General features: G+C 42.0%; 3 protein-coding genes across 3 annotated transcripts; all 3 read right to left on the bottom strand.

The window, feature by feature from the left end:
* Positions 1–11,222: 11,222 nt before the first annotated feature.
* On the bottom strand, positions 11,223–12,182 carry LOC119882520 (olfactory receptor 52N2-like). The gene has a single exon (XM_038692558.1). It carries the CDS (start codon positions 12,180–12,182, stop codon positions 11,223–11,225), a length of 960 nt encoding a protein of 319 aa, XP_038548486.1.
* Positions 12,183–18,228: 6,046 nt separating this feature from the next.
* Positions 18,229–19,188, bottom strand: LOC119882519 (olfactory receptor 52K1-like). The gene has a single exon (XM_038692557.1). The coding sequence runs from the start codon at positions 19,186–19,188 to the stop codon at positions 18,229–18,231; it is 960 nt and encodes a 319-aa protein (XP_038548485.1).
* A 3,854-nt stretch (positions 19,189–23,042) lies between these two features.
* Positions 23,043–26,103, bottom strand: LOC119882518 (olfactory receptor 52E8-like). The gene is made up of 2 exons (XM_038692556.1): positions 26,089–26,103; positions 23,043–23,990 (listed from the first exon to the last, which is right to left on the bottom strand). The coding sequence occupies exons 1-2, from the start codon at positions 26,101–26,103 to the stop codon at positions 23,043–23,045; spliced, it is 963 nt and encodes a 320-aa protein (XP_038548484.1).
* Positions 26,104–26,965: the final 862 nt, after the last annotated feature.

The following is a 26,965-nucleotide window of genomic DNA, read 5'->3' as shown; positions in this document are numbered from 1 at the left end:
AAAGTTATTTATGAACTGGACTGTGGACTGGGAGACCTCTTCTGGGTTAATTTGCTTATTTAAATCATTTCAACACATGGTTATTTACACAATTAAAAATTATAATTCAAAATAAGGCTGAGGCTCTTTAAATACTGTGTACTCCACCCATAGTTTCGTTAAAAACATTCACACAATATGTATCTAAATGTCCTGCACTGTGAGGACACCTGGGCTTCTGGCATCAGTCCAGTGTAAATCCAATCTAACTTTCAGTTGATTGGCACACCTAACAGGCCTCAGTGGCTGCTGTTAGTACTAATATTATGACCTCCGAGACTTCCTCACAAATTAGGTTGGGTCCTGATTGTGGGTTAAAATTGGGATCCGTTTTGAGTGTCTCGAATTCTGTATCGCTCCTTGCTCTGTTTATATCAGCAAAAAACATTAAAGACTTCTTACTTCATTTTTTAAATTCGCACTTTTCTACCACATCCGCACACTTGGTTAAAGTTCAGGAGAGATGATGGTTATGGTTAATGAAAATGAGAACTATAATCTCATGTTTATGACGGCACATGAACTCTGGTCTCCTGCATGAAAGTTTATGAATACTATTTCTGTCACTTGAATTTATGTATCATGTTGTATTTTATCTTTTTTGCAGTACTTGTTTAGGCAGTGTACTGATAATATGTGGCACTAAATTATTTTATATATATATATATATAATTTTTTTATGCATCTTTATGCATCATAATTTAATGTATTTTTCTTGCAGTACTCGTTGAAGCACTCTACTAAGGATGTTAGTACTAATTAGTTATAACAACAACAGATGAAAATTAGCTTTTTATTTTTTTATTTTTCTACTCTGGTACATTTACATTGAAGTCTAACTATGGTGGTGATGATTAATGTGCATTGTCCTTTGTAAATTAAGAAGAAAAAAAACAAGATAAGAAGTCAGAAGAATTACATTTGCATTCACCACCCTGACCTCCCTACTGTTACTTTACATCTTGTTACATACAGTAAACACTACCTCCTATTGCCCAATATGAATTTAATTTCTAGGGTTACTTTACTGAAAGTGCTGTACGCTGAACAGATTTTAAGTTTTTGAATTGTAATTTAAGCCCAGAGGAACTATTTCACAGTGAGAAAGAAAAGGGGTTTCTGTAACAGGCCTGTAGCCACTTTCTACCTGAAACATTTTCACTTCTCAGCATTCTTAAAGCTCGGCTGCCTTTGTCTTAACTGACAGAAGTATGAAACCTTTCTGCTAGTTTTAACATTTTCAATCTTTACTTTGACTCGGAGGTCAGTTTTAGAAGCTTTTGATGTTTTAACAGTGAGTAGCAAAAACATTACATTAGTGGAAACATTTGAGCCGTATGACTTCAGAGGAGACTGAGGAATCCTGTCTACCAGAAATACAGCAATAACATTTTCCAGTACGTTTGTCTGCATGGAAATGCTGAAATGTGTCAACAGCAAATATCTTTCAGGGGAAAACAGCACAACAATATCATGAATTATTCTAGCAAAGCAACCTGACAAAGAGTGGATGTGGCTCACCTCTCCTCAGGGTGTTTGCTTTCACATCGAAGAGAAAACTGAAAACACACTGGAATCAAAAGATTTAGCCAATGGAGTGAAATAATTCCACTTGTTCCCAGTTCAGCTTCACTTGTTTTAGTTTTCCAGAGATGTCAGTATCTACTAATAACAGCACAGCAGGCCGCGGCAACATACACAAAGAATCAAGATATATGACAATGACATTATTTTAAGTGAAATTATCTCCCCTCACTGTCTGATTGTTTTGTTGATTTGAAGAAAATCAGATTTCAGAACTCAATCATGAAAAGTTTAACCTGAAGAGTTGCTGACAGTTCAGCTCAGTAGAAAATAAATCAGCAGATTTCAATTGTGGGTGTTTGGGAGTTTGTCAGTAAATGTGTCTCGTGTCCAGGTTGATGGTGTCAGCTGCTGACTCTCCTCCGTCCGTCCTGTCCCTGCTGAACCACTGACACAGAACTTTAACACCTTCTGTCTGCCAATGGCTGCAGAGACAAAGTCCAACACGTCATCACGTTGTCAGTGTGACGGATTGAAAATCCCAAAGAGCAGCAGCATCACACAGCAAAACTAAGAAACTAAGTTTGTAACTTTTCTCTGCACATGTAAATACTGTTTCATCTCGTGTCGGGCACAGACCTGGCACATTGCAAATATTTGTTGTTGATTGTTGATCTTTGTTGTTGTATATTTTTATGTTGTCAGTTTATATATTTATAGGTACACAATATTCTCTTCCGTTGCGTTACTTCTGCACGGTACAGACCCAGAATAATGCACATGTATATATCTGCAACGTTGTTCTTCCATTCCATATTTATATATTCCTACATTTATTTATGTCAACTGTATGTTTGTCTACGTGTAGCACCTTATCACCACAGCAAATTCCTCGTATGTGTAAAACACTACTTGGCAATAAAGCTCCTTCTGATTCTGATTCATTTCCTAAGACCAGAGTTAAAAAGTAATTCATAAGAAATTCAACAGTGTGAAGCCTTTCAGGTGTAAAGGTTAAAGATGTTGATGATTAATCCCACAAATCACTAATTAAAGCCCGCACATTCCCTAAAAAAGGTTGACTTTATTGTGACTGAAGGAGATATTTATAAAAAGTTATATACATCACAAATTGATCCATCTAGCTCTAGCATTTCTGAACAATATAGATTTGCCAAGGTAAGATAATGAACATATCAGGGCTCTGGATTCACCTGTTCTATTTTGTATAGGCTTCGCCCTCTAGGGCTATTGCTATTGGGTTTACTCCTTCCGCGCGCCTGCGCGGCACTAAGAATTTTAGTCTACACCCACCCACAGCGTGGGCCACTCCTACGTCCGCATCTTGTATATATACAATGGTGAGACCCAGCCATCGGCTCCCATTTTTCTTCAGCACTGAGCTGTCTAAAGAGCAGAAGATTTGTCTAACGAGCAAAGATTTTCCAGCCGGAAACGATGTCTTGGTACTGGACTCCTGTGCTGCTCTCTCAGGAGAGGGTGAATGCTCTGATGGAGCTGCTCCGCCATGTTGTCCCACGAGCGGCGGTGGCAGCTTTGTTGGTCATGACGCTCTTGGGCCTCATGTTGGTGGCTCACGTGGTGGTTCCCCTGGGCCTTCTCCACATGAGGAGAATCCGCCTGCGTGTCGACCCGGTAAGACAGAGACGGCGCCCTTTGACGGCGTCCCCTGTCTGTGGCCCCGGATCTGGCCTACTGGTGGGACCCCCTCTCTCTCTCGGTCGAGGTCCCCCTGGGCAGGGTCACGTCCCACATCTCGGTCTTCACAAACGCCTCCCTGATGGGCTGGGGCAGGACCTGCCTCTTTCAGGTGGTGGGCGGAGGCCTCTCCACATGAGCTCGCTGGAGCTTCTCACGGTGTGGAGGGTGATCCCCCACTTCCCCTACAGCAAAGTGCATCAATCGACAACAAAGTCAAAGTAAACCTTAGATAGCCAATAACAAGCAATAATCAAAACATACCCAATTTACCCGATCCAACTCAGTGTTGGACAAGTTACTGAGAAATAATATAGTTATTACCTACTAGTTAGCATAGCTTAAAAAAGTAATAGCTAACATTACTTACTATTGTTTGATATAATGCCATTCTCTCCCCATGAGTCCAAGCATCGCTGGCAGTAGCGGCAGGAGTTTCAGGTTGCTGTGTTGCTTTAGCTGATGCTTCAATTAGCCTAAGTATATATGTAGAATTGTTCGCAGTCAAAAACTTTATGCTGGTCGCACAAAGTTTACAACGGAGGACAATGTTCTTTGCATCTTAGACTGTGACACAATAATGGCAATAACGTTACTTACAGCTATCGAAAATACCTTCTTCTCTTCCCTTAGCTTTTTGGCTAACAGCGGACCTTAACAGTGTAAGGTCCGGCGCCGCTGACCTGCAGCGCGGTCGCGCATTCACGTCAGAGATGGTGCGTTCAGTAGCGCAGAGTTACTTGGCTTAGTAACTGTAATAATATAACTTTTTTGTAAATAGTAATCCGTTACATTACTCTTTACTGGGAAAAGTAAAATTGCAGTATTACTGCCCAACACGTTACGTACCACTAATGCGCAAGAGCACTGCACACACTGCGCTGGTGTGGAATTGCCAGCTGAACGCAAACGAACATCCTTGTTGATACATGGAAAGGAAGAAAACTCATGTCAGCTAATAGATGTCCTCAAATCCTTTCCATTTCACTTGGCCAGCTCCTGTACCCCCCCCCCCCCCCCCCCTTTTTTTTTTTTATTACAGATCTGCAGATTTTCAGGTATTTTTCGAATTCTGGATTAATCGGAAAAATCACATCCCTGAAAATAAGAAAACACTGAATTCCCCACTGTGGTATGACAAAGGGATAAGACATCTAGAGCATGTAATGTAAGGCAGTAACCTTATTCTATTCCAGGATCTAGTGGCACAATATGGAATTAGCAATAATAGATTTTTTGAATATCAATAGTTTAAATCCATAATTCAGGCAAGTGCGAGACAGAACTATCCATTAGTCCAGACCAAAACTTCTGGATGATTACAAATCCCTATCTGCAACTCATACAGTATAACACTCTCCAAAGAACACACTAAACAGGACAAAGGATGTTCAGAATGGGTCTTATGCAGTCAAACATCTACCTGAACTGCTCAGGTAACATATCTGATAGTTAGATACATGCTATGTGGCATAAGATATGTGAAGTTCGGTCAGGGCTGCGCTGAGCTGCCTCAGGTGTGTGTGGGGGCCTGTGGCTTGACTTTGGTTTCTCAGGGTCTGGGCGGGCTGGGCCCCCCTGGACCCATCCTAGGGCTGGACAGGGTTGTCGCTCCCTCACTTACATGCTGTCCTTTCATTACTTCCCAGGAAACTCAACAAACGTAACCTATTGGCCTCAGGTGAAGATGCCAACGATGGTTGTTCAGTCTTGGCCTCCAGCATATCTAACGACCATAACGACTGTCATTACCATAGCCAGGAACACTTACGAACCAGCAGTATCGACGATCCTGGCAAACGATCCAGCTGAGGTTAAATAGCTTAATTTCCTTACTAGTCAGTCAGAACTGAAGAAGTCCTTTGGATGAGGGACAAAACGTCTTCTAGTATCTTCAACCAAGTCCAGTTGCCCTTGACTTTAACCTTCTTTGCATAACACCGACACACCCCAAAGCACAATCCTTCCCCACACAGGATCCCCGTACAACCACCAAGCATCCAATCCGAGCACCAAAATCCCGAGGAAACACACCTCAATCTGCTCAAAAAGGACCAGCCCGCACCCCCAACCCACCCTGTGAAACCCCATCTCCACAGTCCCCCACCCTTCCAGCAACCAGCCACCAAACCCCTCAGAAAACCAAAATACAATTATCAGGATGCCCAGCATCCACACAGGACAGAGCCGCACACCAGCCCTGTCCTAGCTAATCGCGACATACGGGTGAGCCAACCAACATCACCCCGCTACCAATCTAATGCCACACAACAGCCAACTAACGCGCTGCACAAGGTAAATGCCAGCCGGCACCAGCGCGAGCCAAAACCACCACCCACCGACACCAACAACCGTGGCTACCCACTCCTCAGTGGCGGCGCGCCGAACACACATAACAGGTCACACAATTGTGTCCCTGAGCAAGACACTTAACCCATAATTGCTCCAGAGGCGTGCGACCTCTGACATGTATAGCAATTGTAAGTGGCTTTGGATAAAAGCGTCAGCTAAATGAATAAATGTAAATGTAATGGAGTGATCTGAGATGAATGAGAATTTATCTATGAGTGTGATTGTCTCAGAAAGAGAAGTTTAGGAGGAAGAGTAATACATCTGCATGAAGGATTATCTTGTGGTGTACATTTTCTGTTTGAATTCCTTTAATATTTTTATTTTGTCTGATAGCAGCTGCTAGCGGTTCTATAAAAATGGTACATAGCTAGGGAGAGAGTGGGCAACCCTGCCTGGTACCCCTCTGAAGACTTAGAGAAGTATGATCATTTTTCCTGACAGAAGCTCTTGGGGAACTATTTAAGATTTTAATCCAATCTATGAAAGAGTTTCCAAATCCAAATTTAGGTAAAGTAGCAAATAGAATCTTCCAGTTTACTCTGTCAAATGCTTTCTCTGAATCTAAAGCCTAAAGTCTATCTAAATAAAATAAGGATTATCTAAAGAACCAACTGTAGTTTCAGGTTATTAATAGCGGCATAGTCTATTACATTATGTACCCTGCGTGTATTGTTGGTGGAGTGCCTGCCCATAATAAATCCTGTTTGGTCGGGGTGTATTATACCAGGAGTGACCTTCTCTAGTCTTCTTGTTAGGGTTTTGCAGATGATTTTAAGATCTTTAAGAGGTGATATTGGGCGATAACTGGGCAGAGTGTAGGATCTTTGTCTGGTTTAAGGAGCAGGCTGATATTAGCAGAGTTCATTGTTGGAGGCAACATGCAAGTACCCCTAATTTGCATTATCATACTATAGAATGTGGGCACAAGTATTTCCCAGAATTCCTTGTAGAATTCAGCCGGAAAACCATCTGGCCCAGGGGCTTTATTATTTGGCATATGTAAGAGAGCTTTATGGAGTTAAGCCATTGAAATAGGTGATGTTTTGTGACGTATATAACTTTTTATAAAAATCTCTAAATGCATTGTTGATTTCTTCTTGGTTATGAGTCATATTCCCACCTGAGTTCTTTAAGGAGGAATTTGTAGTCTTTTCAACTGAAATTGGGTCTTTTTATCAATAATTTCATTCAATTAAATTTTCTCATTCACCATGTGCTCCTGTGTGGAGGCAGCAAGGGCAGTCTCTACTGTTTTCATTTTTTGTTCTAGTTCTAATTCACAAGATCTTCCTGTCTTTTTTTGTATGATGAATAGGAGATTATTTTACCTCTCATGTAAATGCAAATGCTCTGTATTTGTATAGCACCTTTCTAGTCTTTTTGACCACTCAAAGCGCTTTTACACTACATTCAAGTTTAAATTTTACATCTGCATCTACATTCAACATTCACACACATTCATACAGTGGCGGAACAGCCACCAGGGGCAATTTGGGGTTCAGTATCTGAAGTCCCCTCCTATTATAAGAGCTGTGTCTGAGTGAGCAGAGAATGAGGTGAAGAAAGCATGATAGGAGGGGTCGTCAACATTGGGCCATACATATTAGCGATGCATAAATGAGTATTTTGAATAGAAATGTTAACAATAATAAATCAACCCTCTGGATCTATAGTAGTGGTATTATGATTGAAGTGTGTTTTTCTATTTATCATAAGTATTAAACATTATGAAAATAGCGCAGCTGATCGACGTGTAAATGGCGGACGAAGAGTAACATTAACAAAAGAAAGAAACAGTGAAACAAAAACAGAGGAAAATACATTATCGGACAGTCTAGTCAGATAACCACAGTATACTGTTGAGACCTGCACTGTATTTTAAAACTATTAACCTGCCATATGTCACAGAGTAATTAACTGAGAGGGAATGGAAGAAAAAATAATGATACAGTTCACCTGTTGCTAGATTTGGTTCTTAGTAGAGCCAAGGAGTGGTGCATCAGTAGCGGAACAGCTGGCCATCAACGTAAAGTTTATCCACCGCGATGACAGCCCATGATCCATCTCCTATAAGCTTCTTTCTTAACGGGAACAGGACTCGGCGTTGGTACAGGATCTCCCGGGGAAACTGGTCATTTATGCTGAAGATGGTTCCTCTCCGCTCCCTGCTGCGCCTTTAACCAGTTCCTTCTGCTTGAAGTGTTCAACTTCGCAACGATGGGCCTGGGCCTCTGGTTCTCCTGTCGCCGTCCTCCCAGGCGGTGCACCCGATGGAAGCCGATGTTCTTCACGGTCTCGGCCGGGTGCTTCAGCTGATTTTGAATGGAGCTTTTTACGGTCTCCTCTGGGTCTTCATACGCCTTCTCCGGGATGCCCGAAATTACCAGATTATCCTTCATAATACGAGCCTGGAGATTGATTATCGCTTCTCTAAAGTTTTTATTTTCTGCCGAGAGCCGCGTCATTCCCTCCGTGAGGGATTTAACCAAACCTTTGAGGACCTTGTTTTCTGACGCCAACTCAACAACCTGTTTCTGGCTGAACTCAAGGGAGGTTCGAGGTCCTCCAGAGCAATTTGACTGTTAGTATTTGTTAATTGGCTTAAATTGGCAGAATGTTTGTTTTAATGAAATGTTTGTTTAGCTGCACGCCGCCATGTTTGAATTGCATCAAGTCTCATGAGTCTATGAAAGTTCGCAGTCATCCAGGTCATAGTTATCCAACGAAGGGTGAGATCAAGGGTATCTGGACTTGGTTGAAGATACTAGAAGACGTTTCGTCCCTCATCCAAGAGACTTCTTCATTTCTGACTGACTGGTAGGGAAACTCAGCTATACAACCTCTGGGATCGTTAGCTAGGATCGTCGATAGCGCTGGTTCGTTAGTGCTCCTGGCTGTTGTAAGGACAGTCGTTATGGTCGTTAGAACCACCCGTGGCCAAGTCTGAATGACCATCATTGGCATCTTCAACTGAGGCCAAGAGGAAATGCTTATTCAGTTTCCTGGGAAGTAATGAAAGGACAGCATTGTAAGTGGGGGATAAGTGGTGGCGTAGACCCACTCCTCTGTTGAACAACGGCTTCTCAACCCGGGTGTAGATGGCTTCCTTGACCCCTCTTTCAAACCAGCACCAAACTCACCCAGCTCACTATGCCAGCCTCCACCTGTCAGTGAATCACAAAGTTCCTGACTGACAGGATTCAGCAGGCAAGGCTGGGGAACATCACATCCTGGCACTCGGACTATTAGCACCTGCGCCCCCCAGGGGTGTGTGCTCTCCCCCCTGCTATTCTCCCTCTACACCAACGACTGCACCTCAGGAGACCCATCTGTCAAACTCCTGAAGTTTGCTGACAACACAATGGTCATCGGCCTCATCCGGGATGGTGATGAGTCGGCCTACAGACGGGAGGTTGATCAGCTGTGGAGATGATCGTGGACTTCAGGAGGAGCACCCCCACTGCCCCCCATCAACATACTCAACAGTCCTGTGTCTGCTGTGTAATCCTTCAGGTTTCTGGGTTCCACCATATCCCAGGACCTGAAGTGGGAGCCCAACACTGACACCATCATCAAGAAGGCCCAGCAGAGGATGTACTTCCTGCATCAGCTCAGGAAGCTCAACCTGCCTAAGGACCTGCTGATCCACTTCTAGACAGCCATCATCAAGTCTGTCCTCTGCATGTCCATCACTGTCTGGTTTGGACCTGCCACCAAAAAGGAGAGGAGCAGACTACAATGGACAGTCAGGACTGCAGAAAAGATCATTGGTGCCAACCTGGCCTCCATTCAGGACTTCTACATTTCTAGAGTCAGGAAACGGGCAGGAAACATCACTGCAGATCCATCTCACCCCGAACACAACCTGTTCCAGCTCCTCCCCTCTGGTAGGCACTACAGAGCACTGTATGCCAAACCAACAGACACAAGAACAGTTTCTTCCCACAAGTCAGCACTCTGATGAACAGCTGATTCCTGACTCACAGTGTCAGGAACAATTCCTGTGTAGTAACCCAATAACTCAGCCACCTGTTTACTTTATTGTTTTACTTTATTCACCATTCTCTATTTCAGTGCTGTTGATATTGTTAAATTGTCATATTGTATGTACATCCTTTGCACTATGCTCCATCGTGTACATTTATGTGTACCTGTATATCACATCCACCTGCGACATGTACATAATTAATGATAATAATAATTTTACTCCTGCATCCTTAGCACTCTGCTCACTGAACTGTCAATATGTCTACATTGTTTTTGCTTCTGTTTTTAGTGTCTATATTTGTGTTCTCTACACTGTAGCCTGTGTCTGATTTTATTATAGTGTTATTGTAGTATTGGATGAGAAACGTGAGCAATGTACAATCCAAAGTCACACATGTGCACACATACCTGTAAAAAAAACCTGATTCTGAGTTCACAGTTAAGTTGTAATTAAGTCGCACACACAGTGACTTCAGACTCGACTTGAGACTCGTCCTCTAAAGACTCCAGACTTGACTCTGACTCGAGGTGTAGGACTCGTGAAGTGTTTAATTTTAGGAAACCTCTGATGAGCTTGCTTTTATTCCCCTCTGCTTCAGCCACATGTGAGAGAGGACAACAAACACTGGCAGCTGCTGGGCCATTCATCATAAACTTTGGCTTTAAAACCTCATACAGCAAGACCCAAACAAAGAAGAACGCAACATAGGTTAGTAACCTGAGGTTAGTGAACTTGTTTAGCTCAGCAGTGGCCATCTAATGTTAGCGTGCTTCTTGCTTTAGCTACGACTCACGAGAGGTTAACTCTGACTGTCGTTCATTATGAAAAGATGAGTGAGTGTTTGTTTGCTTGCCAAACCTGTGATTGGCTGGCTGCAGTTAATTATTAACGTTGGCTGCAAACAGGTTGCAGGTTTATTGTTGATCGTGTAATGTTACAGTTTTATTTAGTAATAACGTTACACTGGATTTGAGAGTCTGGGGGTGTGTTGACTTACAGTAGTTAATAAGCTGTAATTAATTGCATTGCGCATTACATTGTGCTCTGTAAGTGAAAAACAGGTTACAGTTACAGAATCCCTTATAGCTATGCAGTGTTCTAAGCAGCCTGGATTGAACGCAGTAGGTGATTCAACATTCATTATAACCACAAGTGACCTGGGAAATGACTTGGACTCTAGCTCAGATACTTGAGACTTGACTTGGACTCTTGCTCAGAGACTTGAGACTTGACTTGGACTCTTGCTCTGCCAAACATCAGAAGCTGCAAAAGCTGAGGTCTAATAAACCCTGAGTCATCTGGGCATTGGCGTCTGATTTTAGAAGTACTGAAACACTCCGCTCAATTCACATCACTGATAATGTGTACCAGTGCCCAATTATCACAATTAGGAGATAAATCACATGTTTGATGTGTGTTTGCTGTGAAGACAAAGATCGTAGGTCAAAATCTCATAATTTGACTTTGTTACTCAGTTTATCCTGTCTTGACCATTTTTATTTTTGTGGTTCCTAACGTCTCACAAACATCTTTCTTGTCCTGGCATGAATGAGGTTTTATTGAGTAGAGATACTTCATTTAACTTTTTATTAACAATCTCTTAAGTGTGGGGAACCATTTTGACAAAGTGACAACGTGTCAGAGTCTTCAGGATGTGTTGTTGTATCTCTGTGGTTCTGATGCCGTAGATGATCGGGTTAAAACAGCTGGGAAAGAACAAGTACATGATGCTGAAGAAAACCCGAACAGCTGCTGGGAGACCGTTTCTGATCCGATATGACAGGAAAGCGACAAGTATGATGGTCAGGCTGACAGCCATGACTACAATGTGGGTGACGCAGGTGTGGAGAGCTTTGACACTTGACTTGCCAGCACCTAGCACAGAACTGAATATAACTATGTAGGAGGAAGTGATAATGATGAAGTCAGCTACCGGGATGAGGAACACTGAGATCAACCCCACCAGACTGTTGACGGCGGTGCTTCCACAGGCCAGCTCCACCAAGGCCATGTGCTCACAGAAACAGTGATCTATTGTGTTTCTGAAGCAGAATGGTAATGATCCTGCCAGACTCACTACCACCGAGACTATGAACACATTTCTGATCAGAAGCGGGATCACAAACTTGAGGAATCTCGGTATCGCCATGTGTTCATGGTAGTAAAGTGGCGTGCAGATGGCAAAGTAGCGGTCCAGCGCCATCCACAGCAGCAGAGAAGACTGCAAAGCTCCCAACAGATGAACAAAATACATTTGAACCAGGCAGCTGCCCAGAGAGATTCCTCTCCAGTCAAACAAGAAATTCAGCAGCATGTTTGGGACGAAGAACAGCGGGAGGCTCAGGTCCACACCTGCCATGGCAGCGATGAGGATGTACATCGGTGAGTGGAGGCTTCTCTGCGTAATGATGACGTACAGCAGCAGGGAGTTGGCAAATAACGACACAATGAACATGAAGAAGAAAGGGGTGAAGAGGACGGGCCTCAGCGCTCCGAGTTCGTTGAAGCCGTCGAAGATAAAATATTTGTGTGAGGAGACGTTCTCCCTCAGTGGCTCCATCCTCCCTTACTCCTAAAATCTTGCCCAGGGTTTTAGTTTTACCAGCCTGAAAAGAGACAAAGACTTGAATAGTTAATTCTCTTCACCACAGCTGTGCATTAAATTTCCGTAATGTGGGTTCCAGTTGCACAAAAACACTTCAGAAATTTTGGTTCTTGCTGTGACGACCAACACAACAATTTAATTGTGAAATGCGCGATCTGTAATCCAAATATTAATTAAAGAGAAGCCCTGCTATCAAAGTTTAAACTGCAATAATGGAACCTGCTTTCATTCTTAAATTGAGTGACAGGTACTTTTAGAAAAGGGCTACCATTAGACAGCAACTACACCAAAGTTATTTATGAACTGGACTGTGGACTGGGAGACCTCTTCTGGGTTAATTTGCTTATTTAAATCATTTCACCACATGGTTATTTACACAATTATAAAATATAATTCAAAGTAAGGCTGAGGCTTTAAATACTGTGTACTCCACCCATAGTTTCGTTAAAAACATTCACACAATATGTATCTAAATGTCCTGCACTGTGAGGACACCTGGGCTTCTGGCATCAGTCCAGTGTAAATCCAATCTAACTTTCAGTTGATTGGCACACCTAACAGGCCTCAGTGGCTGCTGTTAGTACTGACATTATGACCTCTGAGACTTCCTCACAAATCAGGTTGGGTTCTGATTGTGGGTTACAATTGGGATCCGTTTTGAGTGTCTCGAATTCTGTATCACTCCTTGCTCTGTTTATATCAGCAAAGTAAAATGTAGAAAACATTAAAAACATTAAAGACTTCTTACTTCATTTTTTAAATTCTCACTTTTCTACAATATCTGCAAACTTGGTAAAAGTTCAGGAGAGATGATGGTTATGGTTAATGAAAATGAGAACAATAATCGCAGGTGTATGACGGCACATACGCACATACATGCACAACTCTGGTCTCCTGCATGAAAATTTACATAGGCTGTACTGTACTTCTCTCAATTTAGTCATGTATTTATGTATCATCTTGTATTTTATCTTTATTGCCGTACTTGTTTTGGCACTATACTGATGATATGTGGCATTAAGTTTTCTTACTCTCGATGTGATATCACTTTGCACTTTAGTGAGCATTCCACTAGAATCTGAAGGCCGGCTGAGCGAGCTCAAACAACTGGGTGTATGTCCCACCCACTGAAACCAACCTTTTGTCTTGTAAGGGCAATCTCAGCTGGGTGCAATCAGTCTTAATGCACAACACCTATATGTAATTAGACTCATACTATTTCAGTGGAACCTACCACTGAAGGGTCAGCGTAAGCGTTTGCTCCTTATGTGAAGACCAACTTGGGTAAAGACCAGCGAGTCCACTGAGCAAGGCCACCTACAAGAGTAGCTTTTCCTTTCCTAAGCACACCTACTCACGTAAAGCTGCTGGCTACAACTACACTCAGGACATGTGCTTACATCTGTCTACTTCTCTGTTGGGTCATGGAACTGCCAGTCAACAAAGCTGACTTCATCACTACTTATGCTAACACATTATCTCTTGGGCTACTGGTGCACACTGAGACCTGGATCAAACAAGAATACACCGCTACCCCCCCCGTGCTGTCCACCAATTACTCTTTCACCCACACCCCCCGACTTCCCGGGAGGTTTCCAAAAAATGGAAATTCACACAGCTGCTACCCCCGAACCAATCTGCCTCCTTCAAATATCATGCTGTCTTGGCTTTATACCGTCTACTAAGACAAGTGGGTAACTTGGATGAGCTAGACACACTGCTGTCTTCAATCCCAAAGCATGACTGTCCGTTACTTGTCCTCGGTGACATGAACATTCACTTAGACAAATCAAACTCAGCAGACTTCCTATGATTCCTCTGATTCAGTCCTTTGATCTAAAACAGGTTCTCAGCCCCCCGACACACATAGCATGGCAAGGTGCTTGACCTCGTTCTTGTCTGAAACTGTGCCACCGAGTGCCTAACAGTCACACCGTTACACATGTCAGACCACTATTTAATTGAGCTCACGGTATGCCTACAGGAAAAGCCCATTGTTCAAGCACCGTTTGTCTCACACCGCCGCAACCTCCAGAACCTGTCTCCCACTCACTTTGATTCAGTGGTAGCGCAAAAGGCTCAACACCAAGGCTAACATGTAGCAGTCCTACTACATCTTTTCCTCTACCCTTCCAGGTCAATGGCACTTCACTCTCCTCATTTACTCCTCTCACGGAGAGCGAGGTATCAGAACTCCTGACCCATAGCCATCCCACTACATGCCCACTGGAACCAATTCCTATGAATCTCCTCCAAGCCATATCTCCTACCTTCCCGACTTTCAAAAGGGCTCGGGTTACACCCTTGCCCACTTGACCCCAACTCAAGTTGAGAACTATCAGCCAGTTTCTCTTCTACCATTTTTATCCAAAACTATCGAACGGGCAGTATTCAAACAGTATTCAAATAACCTCCTAGATCCATATCTGTCTGGTTTTAAGAATGCCCACTCTACTGAATCTGCTCTTTTGTCTGTCACAGAAGCCCAATGGTTAGCTAAAGCTGCAGCCCAATCCTCAGTTCTTATCCTGCTTGACCTATCAGCTGCCTTTGACACAGTCAATCACAGGGTCCTGCTATCTGCACTCTCAGCAATGGGCATCTCGAGTAAAGCACTCGCAGTGGTTTGAATCCTACCTCTCGGGGCGTTCCTATAATGTTTTGTGTCAAGGACAATTATCCTCCTCCCACTGCCTCTCCACAGGGGTGCCCCAAGGCTCAGTGCTAGGGCCTCTTCTCTTCTCAGATTACACTCCCCCTCTGGTTGATCATTCGCCCGCATGGCCTCTCTTACCACTGCTATGCAGACGATACGCAACTCTACCTATCCTTCCCGCCAGACGACGGTGTCATGATTGATGACCAGCTGTCCTTTTCAGACCATGTTGCTGCTGTCTCTCGGTCGTGCCACTTTGCTCTACACAACATCAAAAAAATCAGGCCCTACCTCAGTATGCCACCCAGCTTCTGGTACAGGCCATGGTTATCTCTCGCCTCAACTATTGCAATGCCCTCCTAGCAGGTCTTCCAGCTCATGCGGTGAAACCCCTACAGAAGATTCAGAACACAGCAGCACATCTGTTTTTTGATGTGGCCCAAAAGGACTCATGTCACTCCATTACTGAGTGACCTCCACTGGCTCCCTATGGCCTCCAGAATCAGATTCAAGTCACTAATGCTTTCATACAGAGTGACTCATGGATCTGCACCCATCTACCTAAGCGCCATAATACAAACTTACGTTCCTTCTCAGCCACTACGCTCCTCCAACGAACGCCGCCTGGCTCTGCCGTCCCTTCACACAAAGCAATCCCAGTTCCGGCTGTTCTCATCTGTGACACCACGATGGTGGAACGAGCTACCACACGCCATCAGAGGAGGGGCGTCCCTCTCTAACTTCAAGAAGTGCCTGAAAACTCGTCTCTTCCGAGAACACTTCCTCTTATAACACCTCTAACTCCTAACATGCACTTCCTGTTCTCTTCTTCTTCTGTCCCCTACAATATCTTGTATTGATTGCACTTGTTAACTCTTACTTCCTTCCCTAGGTATTTACCCCATTGATGTGATATGTGCTATGAGCTCTTACTAGTATTTATTGCTGCTCTTACTAGTATGTATTGTCAGTTGTTGATCTCGTGCTGTATTTGATGCTTTGTTGATGCTTGTATGTTGTTTCATCTCAAATGTAAGTTGCTTTGGATAAAAATGTCAAATGTAAATTGTGTGTGTATGTATGCATATATATACACTTTTTATCATTTCTGTATGTACTTATGCATCATAATTTAATGTATTTTTCTTGCAGTACTCGTTGAAGCAGGTTAGTACTAATTAGTTATAAACACAACAGATGAAAATGAGCTATTTATTTTTTCATTTTTCTACTCTGGTACATTTACAATGAAGTCTAACTATGGTGTTGATTGATGTGCATTGTCCTTTGTAAATTAAGAAGAAAAAAAACAAGATAAGAAGTCAGAAGAATTACATTTGCATTCACCACCCTGACCTCCCTACTGTTACTTTCCATCTTGTTACATACAGTAAACACTATCTTCTATTGCCCAATATGAATTTAATTTCTAGGGTTACTTTACTGAGAGTGCTGTATGCTGTACATATTGTAAAAACCTCAGGAAGTTTTTGAATTGTAATTTAAGCCCAGAGGAACTATTTCACAGTGAGAAAGAAAAGGGGTTTCTGTAACAGGCCTGTAGCCACTTTCTACCTGAAACATTTTCACTTCTCAGCATTCTTAAAGCTCGGCTGCCTTTGTCTTAACTGACAGAAGTATGAAACCTTTCTGCTAGTTTTAACATTTTCAATCTTTACTTTGACTCGGAGGTCAGTTTTAGAAGCTTTTGATGTTTTAACAGTGAGTAGCAAAAACATTACATTAGTGGAAACATTTGAGCCGTATGACTTCAGAGGAGACTGAGGAATCCTGTCTACCAGAAATACAGCAATAACATTTTCCAGTACGTTTGTCTGCATGGAAATGCTGAAATGTGTCAACAGCAAATATCTTTCAGGGGAAAACAGCACAACAATATCATGAATTATTCTAGCAAAGCAACCTGACAAAGAGTGGATGTGGCTCACCTCTCCTCAGGGTGTTTGGTTTCACATCGAAGAGAAAACTGAAAACACACTGGAATCAAAAGATTTAGCCAATGGAGTGAAATAATTCCACTTGTTCCCAGTTCAGCTTCACTTGTTTTAGTTTTCCAGAGATGTTAGTATCTACTAATAACAGCACAGCAGGCCGCGGCAACATTAAAACAATAATCAAGATATATGACAAGAACACTCACTGTCTGATTGTTTTGTTGGTTTGAAGAAAATCAGATTTCAGAACTCAATCATGAAAAGTTTAACCTGAAGAGTTGCTGACAGTTCAGCTCAGTAGAAAATAAATCAGCAGATTTCAATTGTGGGTGTTTGGGAGTTTGTCAGTAAATGTGTCTCGTGTCCAGGTTGATGGTGTCAGCTGCTGACTCTCCTCCGTCCATCCTGTCCCTGCTGAACCACTGACACAGAACTTTAACACCTTCTGTCTGCCAATGGCTGCAGAGACAAAGTCCAACACGTCATCACGTTGTCAGTGTGATGGATTGAAAATCCCAAAGAGCAGCAGCATCACACAGCAAAAATAAGAAACTAAGTTTTGAAAACTTTGTGATTCACATCCTAAGACCAGAGTTAAAAAGTAATTCACGAGAAATTCAACAGTGTGGAGCCTGTCAGCTATAGATTAAACCTGTTGATAATTTTATCTCTGAAGATTTCCAATTTGTTTTCCCCATATGAATAATTCAAGCACTAAAATTCCCTTAATGTATTAGTGGCTGTAGGACCTGGAGTTATAGTGTTATTGTTGCTATGGTCAGTTCCTTGGATCACCACACATCTTTCTGTGTGGTTCATGCCAGATTTGCCAAAAAGATTTCTTTCCATTTTTAATTATGTACAAACTATATAAACATGAGACATCTGGATTTAGTTGGACAGAAGTTTGATTTGTATTTTTGATACACTGTTCTGTGTTTAACACATTTATATACATTTCTAGAGCTGTGACGATGCGGCCTATGCCCAGCTAAGAAGTGTGGACACGTTACGCTTACTTGGCCAGTTCAAACCCCTGATATGGCAACATGGCATTCTTCATGTATTATTTGCAACTTTGCCTTTATTTGATAGTGACAATCAATATAAAGATGGGATGAGTTGCTGACCTTCCTCTCCACCATCTCCCTATAGGGAGAGTTCATATGACAAGGCCTAAGTCAGGGACATCCTGAGCCGCTACCCAAAGGCCTTGGGGGTCAAGAAATCTCATAAATAAATAAATCTCAAATCTCATAATCTTGACTATGTTAGTTAGTTCCTAATCATCACCATTTTTCTTTTTGTGATTCCTAACTTCTCAAGAACTTCTTTCTTGTCTTGGCATGAATGGGCTTTTATTGAGAAGATCCTTCAAATGAAATATTTTTTAAGTGAGGGGAACCGTTTGGACAAAGTGACTACAGGTCAGCATCTTCAGGATTTGTTGTCGTATCTCTGTGGTTCTGATGCCGTAGATGATCGGGTTAAAACAGCTGGGAAAGAACAAGTACATGATGCTGAAGAAAACCCGAACGGCTGCAGGGAGACCGTTTCTGATCCGATACGACAGGAAAGCGACAAGTATGATGGTCAGGCTGACAGTCATGACCACGATGTGGGTGACGCAGGTGTGGAGAGCTTTGACGCCCGACCTGCCGGCCCTCAGCACAGAGCTGAATATAATTATGTACGAGGAAGTGATAATGATGAAGTCAGCTACCGGGATAAGGAACACGGTCAGTAACCCCACCAGGTTGTTGACGGCGGTGCTTCCACAGGCCAGCTCCACCAAGGCCATGTGCTCACAGAAACAGTGGTTTATAACATTTTTAGAGCAGAATGGTAATGATCCCGCCAGACTCACTACCAGTGTGATCATGAGGAAATTTCTGATCAGAAGCGGGATCACAAACCTGAGGAATCTTGGTAACACCATGCATTTGTGGTAGTAAAGTGGCGTGCAGATGGCAAAGTAGCGGTCCAGCGCCATCCACAGCAGCAGAGTAGACTGACAAGTTCCTAACAGATGAACAAAAAACATTTGAGCCAGGCAGCCAATCAGAGAGCTTCCTCTCCAGTCAAACAAGAAATTCAGCAACATGTTTGGGACGAAGAACAGCGGGAGGCTCAGGTCCACACCTGCCATGGCAGCGATGAGGATGTACATCGGTGAGTGGAGGCTTTTCTGCGTAATGATGACGTACAGCAGCAGGGAGTTGGCAAATAACGACACAACGAACATGAAGAAGAAAGGGATGAAGAGGACGGGCCTCAGCGCTCCGAGTTCATTGAAGCCGTCGAAGATAAAATATTTGTGCGAGGAGACGTTCTCCCTCAGTGGCTCCATCCTCCCCTCTTCTTTGAGTTGGTTTACCTGAAACAGAAGACACTTTAAACCAAACACACATACAGATAATATATACTTCATGGACCAGACAGCTATATTTATTAGTTACTTTGTAGATTAAGATTTTACAATATTTGCAAATTGTACCTTTAAGTAGTCTAATGTTGTGAGTCTTGTTAAATGTCCTTTGTTGTTGTGGGTGTGCTTGGTGTTCGGATTTGTAACTGTGCTTTGTCAATATGCTGCTATTTTGGCCAGAGGTTTTAAATCTCAATGAGATCATCTGGTTAAATAAAGGTTAAATATTTTTATTTTATGTATTATATTACAAAGCTATGTAAAGTTAAAAAAACAAAGTATAAAACTATAATAAATATACATACATAATACATAAAATATTGCATGTTGCAACAATCCAACAATAAATACAGTATTAAGAAAGACATCAACCAACTCAATAATAATAATAATATTCAAAGTAAAATAAATATGACACTTTGCACAAAAAGTACATTTGGAATACCTTTGATCATTTAAATTAAATTTAAAAACAATTAAATTTTAAAAAAAAATCAATAAAAGTATATAAGTAAGTATAAGTATATTAAGTATAAGTATATAAATTAAGACAGGGACCAACACTGGACAATGGCTAAATTACTCATTTATAATTATTCTTTCTTGCTTTTTGGTGCTTTTAGAGGTACATCAGTATTATTAAACAGCAGGAACTTGTGACACACATTTTCAGTTTTTTATCTGCTGACACATTTTCCACAGTTTTTTTTTAGTTGGTTGAGAGATTTTTTTACAGTGTAATCATGTGTTTTGAATGTTGTTGGTAGAGCCACTCTTTTCTATACGTTTTGACCAGTGGTTGTCCCTGTTTTAACCACAAAAACTACACTCTGTATCAGAAAAAGCAAAACATCACAAGCTGTAGAGAAACTACTTTTCTTCAATAAGTCACAGAACAAACCCACATCATCAGAGACGGAGAGAAACAGGTCTGCAGGCAGTTTTCAGATTCAACCCCCACCTGAATTTCCAAAGACCTTTCACCATATATGTGGCTTAGCTACCTTTATCTGGACTGACAGACTAATATTAGCAGGTAACATTTTAGTGGTCAGAGGTCACCTTTAGTGGATTTAGTACCTGTAATTATGACATTTGTAAAGAACCACCAAAACATTTCTATTAGTAGGAAAAATACGAGCAACAAGAAAACAACAGTCACTGAAGAGAGGAGACCAGAAATATCGCAATAACATTAACCAGTGAGTTTATCTGCTGGCTGAATGGAAACATTTGAAGTGTCTCAGTGGCAAATATCTGTCAGGGGAAAAACAAGACATCAGCACCGTGAATTACTCTCAGCTCTCCTCAGGGTGTTCGGTTTCACGTTCAAGAGAAAACTGAAAACACTCACAGACAAACACACACAAACTAATTCAAATACTTCGCCAAATATTTTCTATAAATCACAGTACCCAAAACTGACACAGTCAAGCTACATGACAATGACTCTAGAAAATGTCTGAAAACCCCCCGAAGTGAAATAATATCCCCCCCCACTGCCTGCTCTTTTCACTGGTCTGAAGAAAATCAGATTTCAGAACTCAAACATTAAAAGTTAAACCTGAAGAGCTGCTGACGATTCAGCTCAGCAGATAAGAAATCAGAAGCCTTTACTTGTTGTCGCTGTTTGGGAGTTCGTCAGTAAACGTGTCTGCGGGTTGATGGTGCTGCTGAGTTTCCTCCATCCATCCTTTCATCCACTTGTCCCTGCTGAAAGCTGACTTTAACACCTTCTGCCCAACTCTGCCATTGGCTGCAGAGACAACGTCCTCTTCGTGTTGTCAGTGACGGACCGAAACCCCAGAGAGCTGCAACATCACTGAGCCGAAGTAATAATGAGTTTGGAAAACTTCTGTTTGAATTTTTAACACTGCATACAAATATTATTCATTAATGTGTGCAATCTGCAAACTGAATAAATGTTTCCTGAAAACATGGGCTTCAACAGAATGACATTGACAAGACCCTTTAACACACTGGGTACCCGTTTAGCATATTTTGTCAACACTACAAACATTTTATGTCAGGTCAGTGTCAGGTGATGCAGTATAAAGAGTGACAGTTTGCATAGGTTTGTGGTTAGGTAAAATAAACAATGGAATTGTGTGAAAGTCTAGCAGGATATAGCAGATTTATTGTTGTTAAGTTAACTGCATGTCCAGAATTGGCGCTAAACGGGTTCCCAATATGTAAAAAAGTGATGCTTAGGGGTCTTATCAAGCATCCTTATGTGAGTAAGGACTTTAACATCAAAATTTTACTTTTAAAATCATGTCAGAATTTGTAAGAAGTCACATGTTAATTTAACTTACAAAGTCAAAATTATTACTTTGTAAGTGAAAATTATGAGATGGGTCTGCTCAGGTTCTCGTTCCAGTAGGTCAAGTCCAGAAAAGGAGGCATAAAGGAGGCATCTGAACTCATGCCTTTTAACATGAAGGAGCAGTAGTTCTCTTCCAAGTTTCCTTCACATGTTGGCGCTCCTTAACCAATCTCTAAGGTTGAGCCTGGTCACCTTGTGTAGGAAATGTGTTTTGGACGTTACCCAAAACTCATTAGGTGAAGGATGGAATGTACCGATATACTCAGAGCTTCCCCTTCAGACTCAGCTGCTTCTTTACCTCTGGACAAGAACTCCTTCACTCAGTGCCAATCTGTTTTCAGAGTATCAGGGCCACAATCTGTTTTGACTCCTTAAAATTTATGGTAATGCTACAATTGAAGCACACCCTCCGTTTCTGTTTTATATATGCTGACGTCCGTCCCTGTCTTCAAGTTCACCTTTACTGTTCCCATCCTCCGCATAACATTGAAGAGGTAAGTCAACTCAAGTTTTATTTATAAAGCACATTTAACGACAACCAGAGTTGACCAAAGTGCTGAACCAAGTTATACAAATGAAAATAAAAAATAACAACCGGGTAAGTCACCTAAGACAGCCCAAAAATACCCAGAGCCTTCAGCATCTTAGCATCTCATCCACACTTGGCTCTTTGCAATTGCAGCTACCTGACTGATCTTTGGTAAGAAGGTGGGCAAGCCTTCCCCTTCCTCCTCCAAGTCTTCGCCCTCCGTTGGTCTGGTTCCCCTAAAGTGTTCCTTCCACCACCCCACAATATCCCCAGTCAAGTTCAGAAGTCTGGAGAACATTTCTTGTGAATTTCAGACAGATGCCTCCAAAATTGAGGCTTTAAACATTGCCCACTGTGGTTCCACATCCCCAGCCTTCCCTCGGATGCTGGAAAGATGACATGTTTAGGTTTACCAGGTCTGTCTGACAGCCTTCCCCACCACCTGATCCAACTCACCACAAGGTGATGATCCGTTGACAGCTCTGCTCCTCTCTTCAGTTGAGACATACAGCTGCAGATCTGATGATGATTGATTTTTGATCTAAGCTGTTCTGGTACAAATTATGCTCGAACAGACCAACTACCGTACGCTCAGACACTGTTTGTTATGGACATTTCGATCCTATCACAGAGTAAGTATCCCCACCCCTTCCTGGTGCCACTCATCCTGGGCAGCTCCTGAAAAGGATATACACTTTACTTAGTGAAAGCCTTTTAATTTTTCTTGTTACTTATTATTTTTTTGCCTTTATTTCTGATCGGACAGGTGGAAAAACAAATGAGGGCGAGAGAGAGGGGGCGTCATGCAGCAAAGGCCTCAGCCTTGTACCGTTATTACTAACTTCTAAGCTACTTTTTTGTTTTCTTTATGGAAACGGGCTAACGTACGATAAGGACATTTTACAGATTTTTAATTGCTTCTTAAGAATCGGGCACAGTCTGGTCACAGCGACAGCACGTCAGTGTCTTCACAATGTGCTGTCGGATCTCGGTGGTTCTGATGCCGTAGATGATCGGGTTGAAACAGCTCGGAAACAGCAGGTACATGGTGCTGAAGAAAACCCGACTGGCAGAAGGAAGACCATTTCTGATCCGATATGACAGAAAAGCAACAAGCGCGATGGTCAGGCTGACAGTGATGACCATGATGTGGGTGATGCAGGTGTGGAGAGCTTTCACCCCCGCCCTGCCGGACTTGAGCACAGAGCTGAATATCACCACATAAGAGGCAGCAATAAAGATGAAGTCAGCCACGGGGATGAGTAACACAGTCAGCAGCCCCACCAGGTTGTTGATGGCTGTACTTCCACAGGCCAGCTCCACCAAGGCCATGTGCTCACAGAAGCAGTGGTTTATTAAATTTACAGCACAGAACGACAACGATCCGGCCAGACTCACAAACAGTGTGATCATGAGGGCATTTCTTACCACAAGCGGGATTATAAAGTTGAAAAATTTCGGTAACGCCATGCGTTCACGGTAATAAAGTGGCGTGCAGATGGCGAAGTAGCGGTCCAGTGCCATCCATACAAGCAATGTGGACTGAAAAGCTCCAACGAAGTGAATGAAGTGCATCTGAGCCAGGCAGCCAATCAGAGAGATTCCCCTCCAGTCAAACAAGAAATTCAGCAGCATGTTTGGGACGAAGAACAGCGGGAGGCTCAGGTCCACACCTGCCATGGCAGCGATGAGGATGTACATCGGTGAGTGGAGGCTTCTCTGCGTAATGATGACGTACAGCAGCAGGGAGTTGGCAAATAACGACACAACGAACATGAAGAAGAAAGGGATGAAGAGGACGGGCCTCAGCGCTCCGAGTTCGTTGAAGCCGTTGAGGATGAAGTGTTTGTGCGAGGAGACGTTCTCCATCTTCCCCTCACCACAAAACCTCCTTGTTCAGGGATTTAGTTCGATCAGCCTGAAAACAGAGAGAAACCTAATGATTTGAAGGTATTTCCCTAAAACTAAATCTAATTTACTAAATCAACTTATTTTATGGAGCTTGAAATCCATCAGTTTCTTCAGAGCAGTGCTTGAAGTGGGCCAGTTACTCTTTGGCGTACCTGGGACTTTTTCTTGCGTACTGGCACTTCTCACAAGCTGCCGGTCTTCTTCTCCGCCCTCTCCAGATCAGGTTCTTTGGGCGCTGTGTGACACTCACCTGTTCCAGTTCTCTTCTTCCTTGCTAATCTCTGTCGGCAGAAACGGACGAGGGAGAAGCTCGGGTGTCTTTCATGCAGCCGTGTGCAGAAAGCAGCTCGTCACTTTCACTTTTCGTGAACCAACCAATCACAGCCTGGATGGGGCAGGACATTTAAAAAAAGGTCACAAGTGTCAGCCATAGGTGTCATTTACACTTGGACTGCTGGGGACATGTCAAAATCAGAATGTCCCCATCAGTTTTTGAAAGCATTTGTTAAAAATGGTCTGACAAATAGCTTGCAACAAGAAATATCCAGTGTTGGGCGAGCTGCTTGGAAAATGTAGTGAGCTAAGCTACTAGCTACTCTACATTAAATGAAGCTTCACTACACAGAAGCTACCCCCGTGAAATATAGCAAGTTAAGTTACAGCAATGTGGCAAAAGTAGCTTAGTGAAATCTAAGCTACTTTTAATGTTTTAATATTTTATAGTTAGGTCTATGTACACACACACACACACACACACACACACACACACACACACACACACACACACACACAGAGTAAAGGCCTAGTTTATATTGAACTAACTTCATTCCACAGTAGCAATAGAAGAAAGACTAAAAACCTGCTCCAAACAGAGTGTGTGTGCGAGATAGAGCTACATCAGATGGACAGAAACTCTCCTACTTTCTGTCATATCATTGCAGCTAAATGTATTTCCTCATGCAACAAACGGAGAACCATTGTTGTTTGTGTAAAGTTACTTAATTATCAAATTATTAATTAATTATACATTTTTTATTGTTTATATGTGAATTTGTGCTCTGGCAGCATTGCAACCTAAACATTCATGGCAATGGGCGAGAGTGAGAGAGAGACAGAGATCTCTCATCTCATGGAAACAAGTTTCTGCCACTACATATCAAAGTTTCCTCCTCACTAGAGGAAGAGCTGTCCAGGCTGGACCCTGATCCTTCTCACAAGAGGTCTTACAGTAACTATCACTATATATAAATATAATAGAAAGTAAACTCAGTCGCGCGTGTCTTTATTACCCTGCAGCAAAGTCACAGACATCAGCCCAATTATCGGTACGTGATGTCACATACAGGTCCACAGGTGTGTGGCGGTGGCGTCTCTTGTAAATGTAGCGTGTATGGAAGCTACCGCGCTACTCGGTCAATAAAAGAGCTTCGTTACTGAAAAGCTATTTGATTCAGAAAACAGCGCCGCTGCCATCAAGCTACTGAGAAATGTAGTTAAACTAGTAACGGCGCTACTTGTAGCGACGCTGCTGCCCAACACTGGAAATGTTAAATAACAAATAATAAATGTTTTAAGAAAGGTTTTTTGCACAATAAGAAAACATGCAATGCAATTTGAATATAGAAGAAACTAATGTGCATTATCCAAAACAAGTAACTTAAGCTAAAAAAGAACAAGTTACTGATTATATTCATGCATTATATTCCATTATATTTGTATCTTTTTAATTCGCCTTTATATAAATACAAGACATTTCAACCATAAATTGGTGCATAAAATGTCTCTAGAATGCAGGAAATTAACACCCAGATCCCCCTGCTCATATATTTCAGCATCAAATTTTTATCAAAATAATGTTAAAATATCATCTGGTCTTGGTCTCGTGACCCAAGTGTATCGTCACACCCCTAATCTGAGCCCTTATGTCCCCAACACAGCACAAAGAGAAGTCGTTGAAAGTAATCAGCAAACTTTTGAAATGTTGAACTTGTTGTTCTGCATGAATGGTTATGATTATGACAAGTTAGCGCTTAGCATTAACAAATCAGAAACTAACTACCATGTTGAGCATTTTCCTTGCACAATAATTTAATGAGTAACAACAGCCAAAATGAATCAGCTGTTTTGTCCAACTGACACTGATATTGAGGCCTACTAGTGGTAAACTGTATTAGTAGTCTATACTATTTTCTGAAATTATAATGAATGCACTAATATTAGCTCAGTCAAACCTGAACCACAGGGGTGTAATATGAAAAAACAGTTTTATTTGTGAGACAGTTGAATTCTTGAATCTCAACTAGTGAAATGTTACAAATTCTCGTCTGACCTGTAAATATATTAATATTATACTAACATTATACTTTGTATTTAATGTTATGTTATTTACAAATACACTAATTTATACTGGGGTGGGGTGGGGGGGCGACATGTGAATGGAGAGTACTGGCACCTTTTTTTCCACTTCAAGCACTGCCTCAGAGGACTTGTGTACAACATACAGCACTCTTTAGTCTGCGCCCGCCAAAAACATTAATGTCATCTTTGAAGAGTAGAAAGCTGAACCAGACATTAAATTACATTATGGAGAAACAAAAAACAAGTCTTATGAGTTGAACAAAGACACTGATGTTTTGCATGACCAGTGTTTGACAATACAGTGGAAAAACATGATCAGTTGACAATCACATAATGCTGATTTAATAGCTATTATTCAATTATTGTCCGTAAGAAACAGATTTTAAGACTGGATTAAAGTGAGTTGTGTAGTTTGAGAGTTATTGTAAATTTAAATCTCTTTACACGTGAAACATGCAGTGTTCACATGTACAAATTCTTCCTCACATTGTCACTCCTCACCATTAATAACCAAAAGCCTTTATCTAGCCCAAAGGTCAACTGAAACGTAGCTGTTAAAACTACTAAGCATTACC

This window comes from Micropterus salmoides, unplaced genomic scaffold (assembly GCF_014851395.1).
Source record: "Micropterus salmoides isolate LMB-PRFRI ecotype aquatic unplaced genomic scaffold, ASM1485139v1 Ms_hic_scaffold_3, whole genome shotgun sequence".
Lineage (NCBI taxonomy): Eukaryota > Metazoa > Chordata > Actinopteri > Centrarchiformes > Centrarchidae > Micropterus > Micropterus salmoides.
The sequence above is the reverse complement of the archived record's forward strand: the minus strand, read 5'-3'. Positions and strand labels throughout refer to the sequence as shown.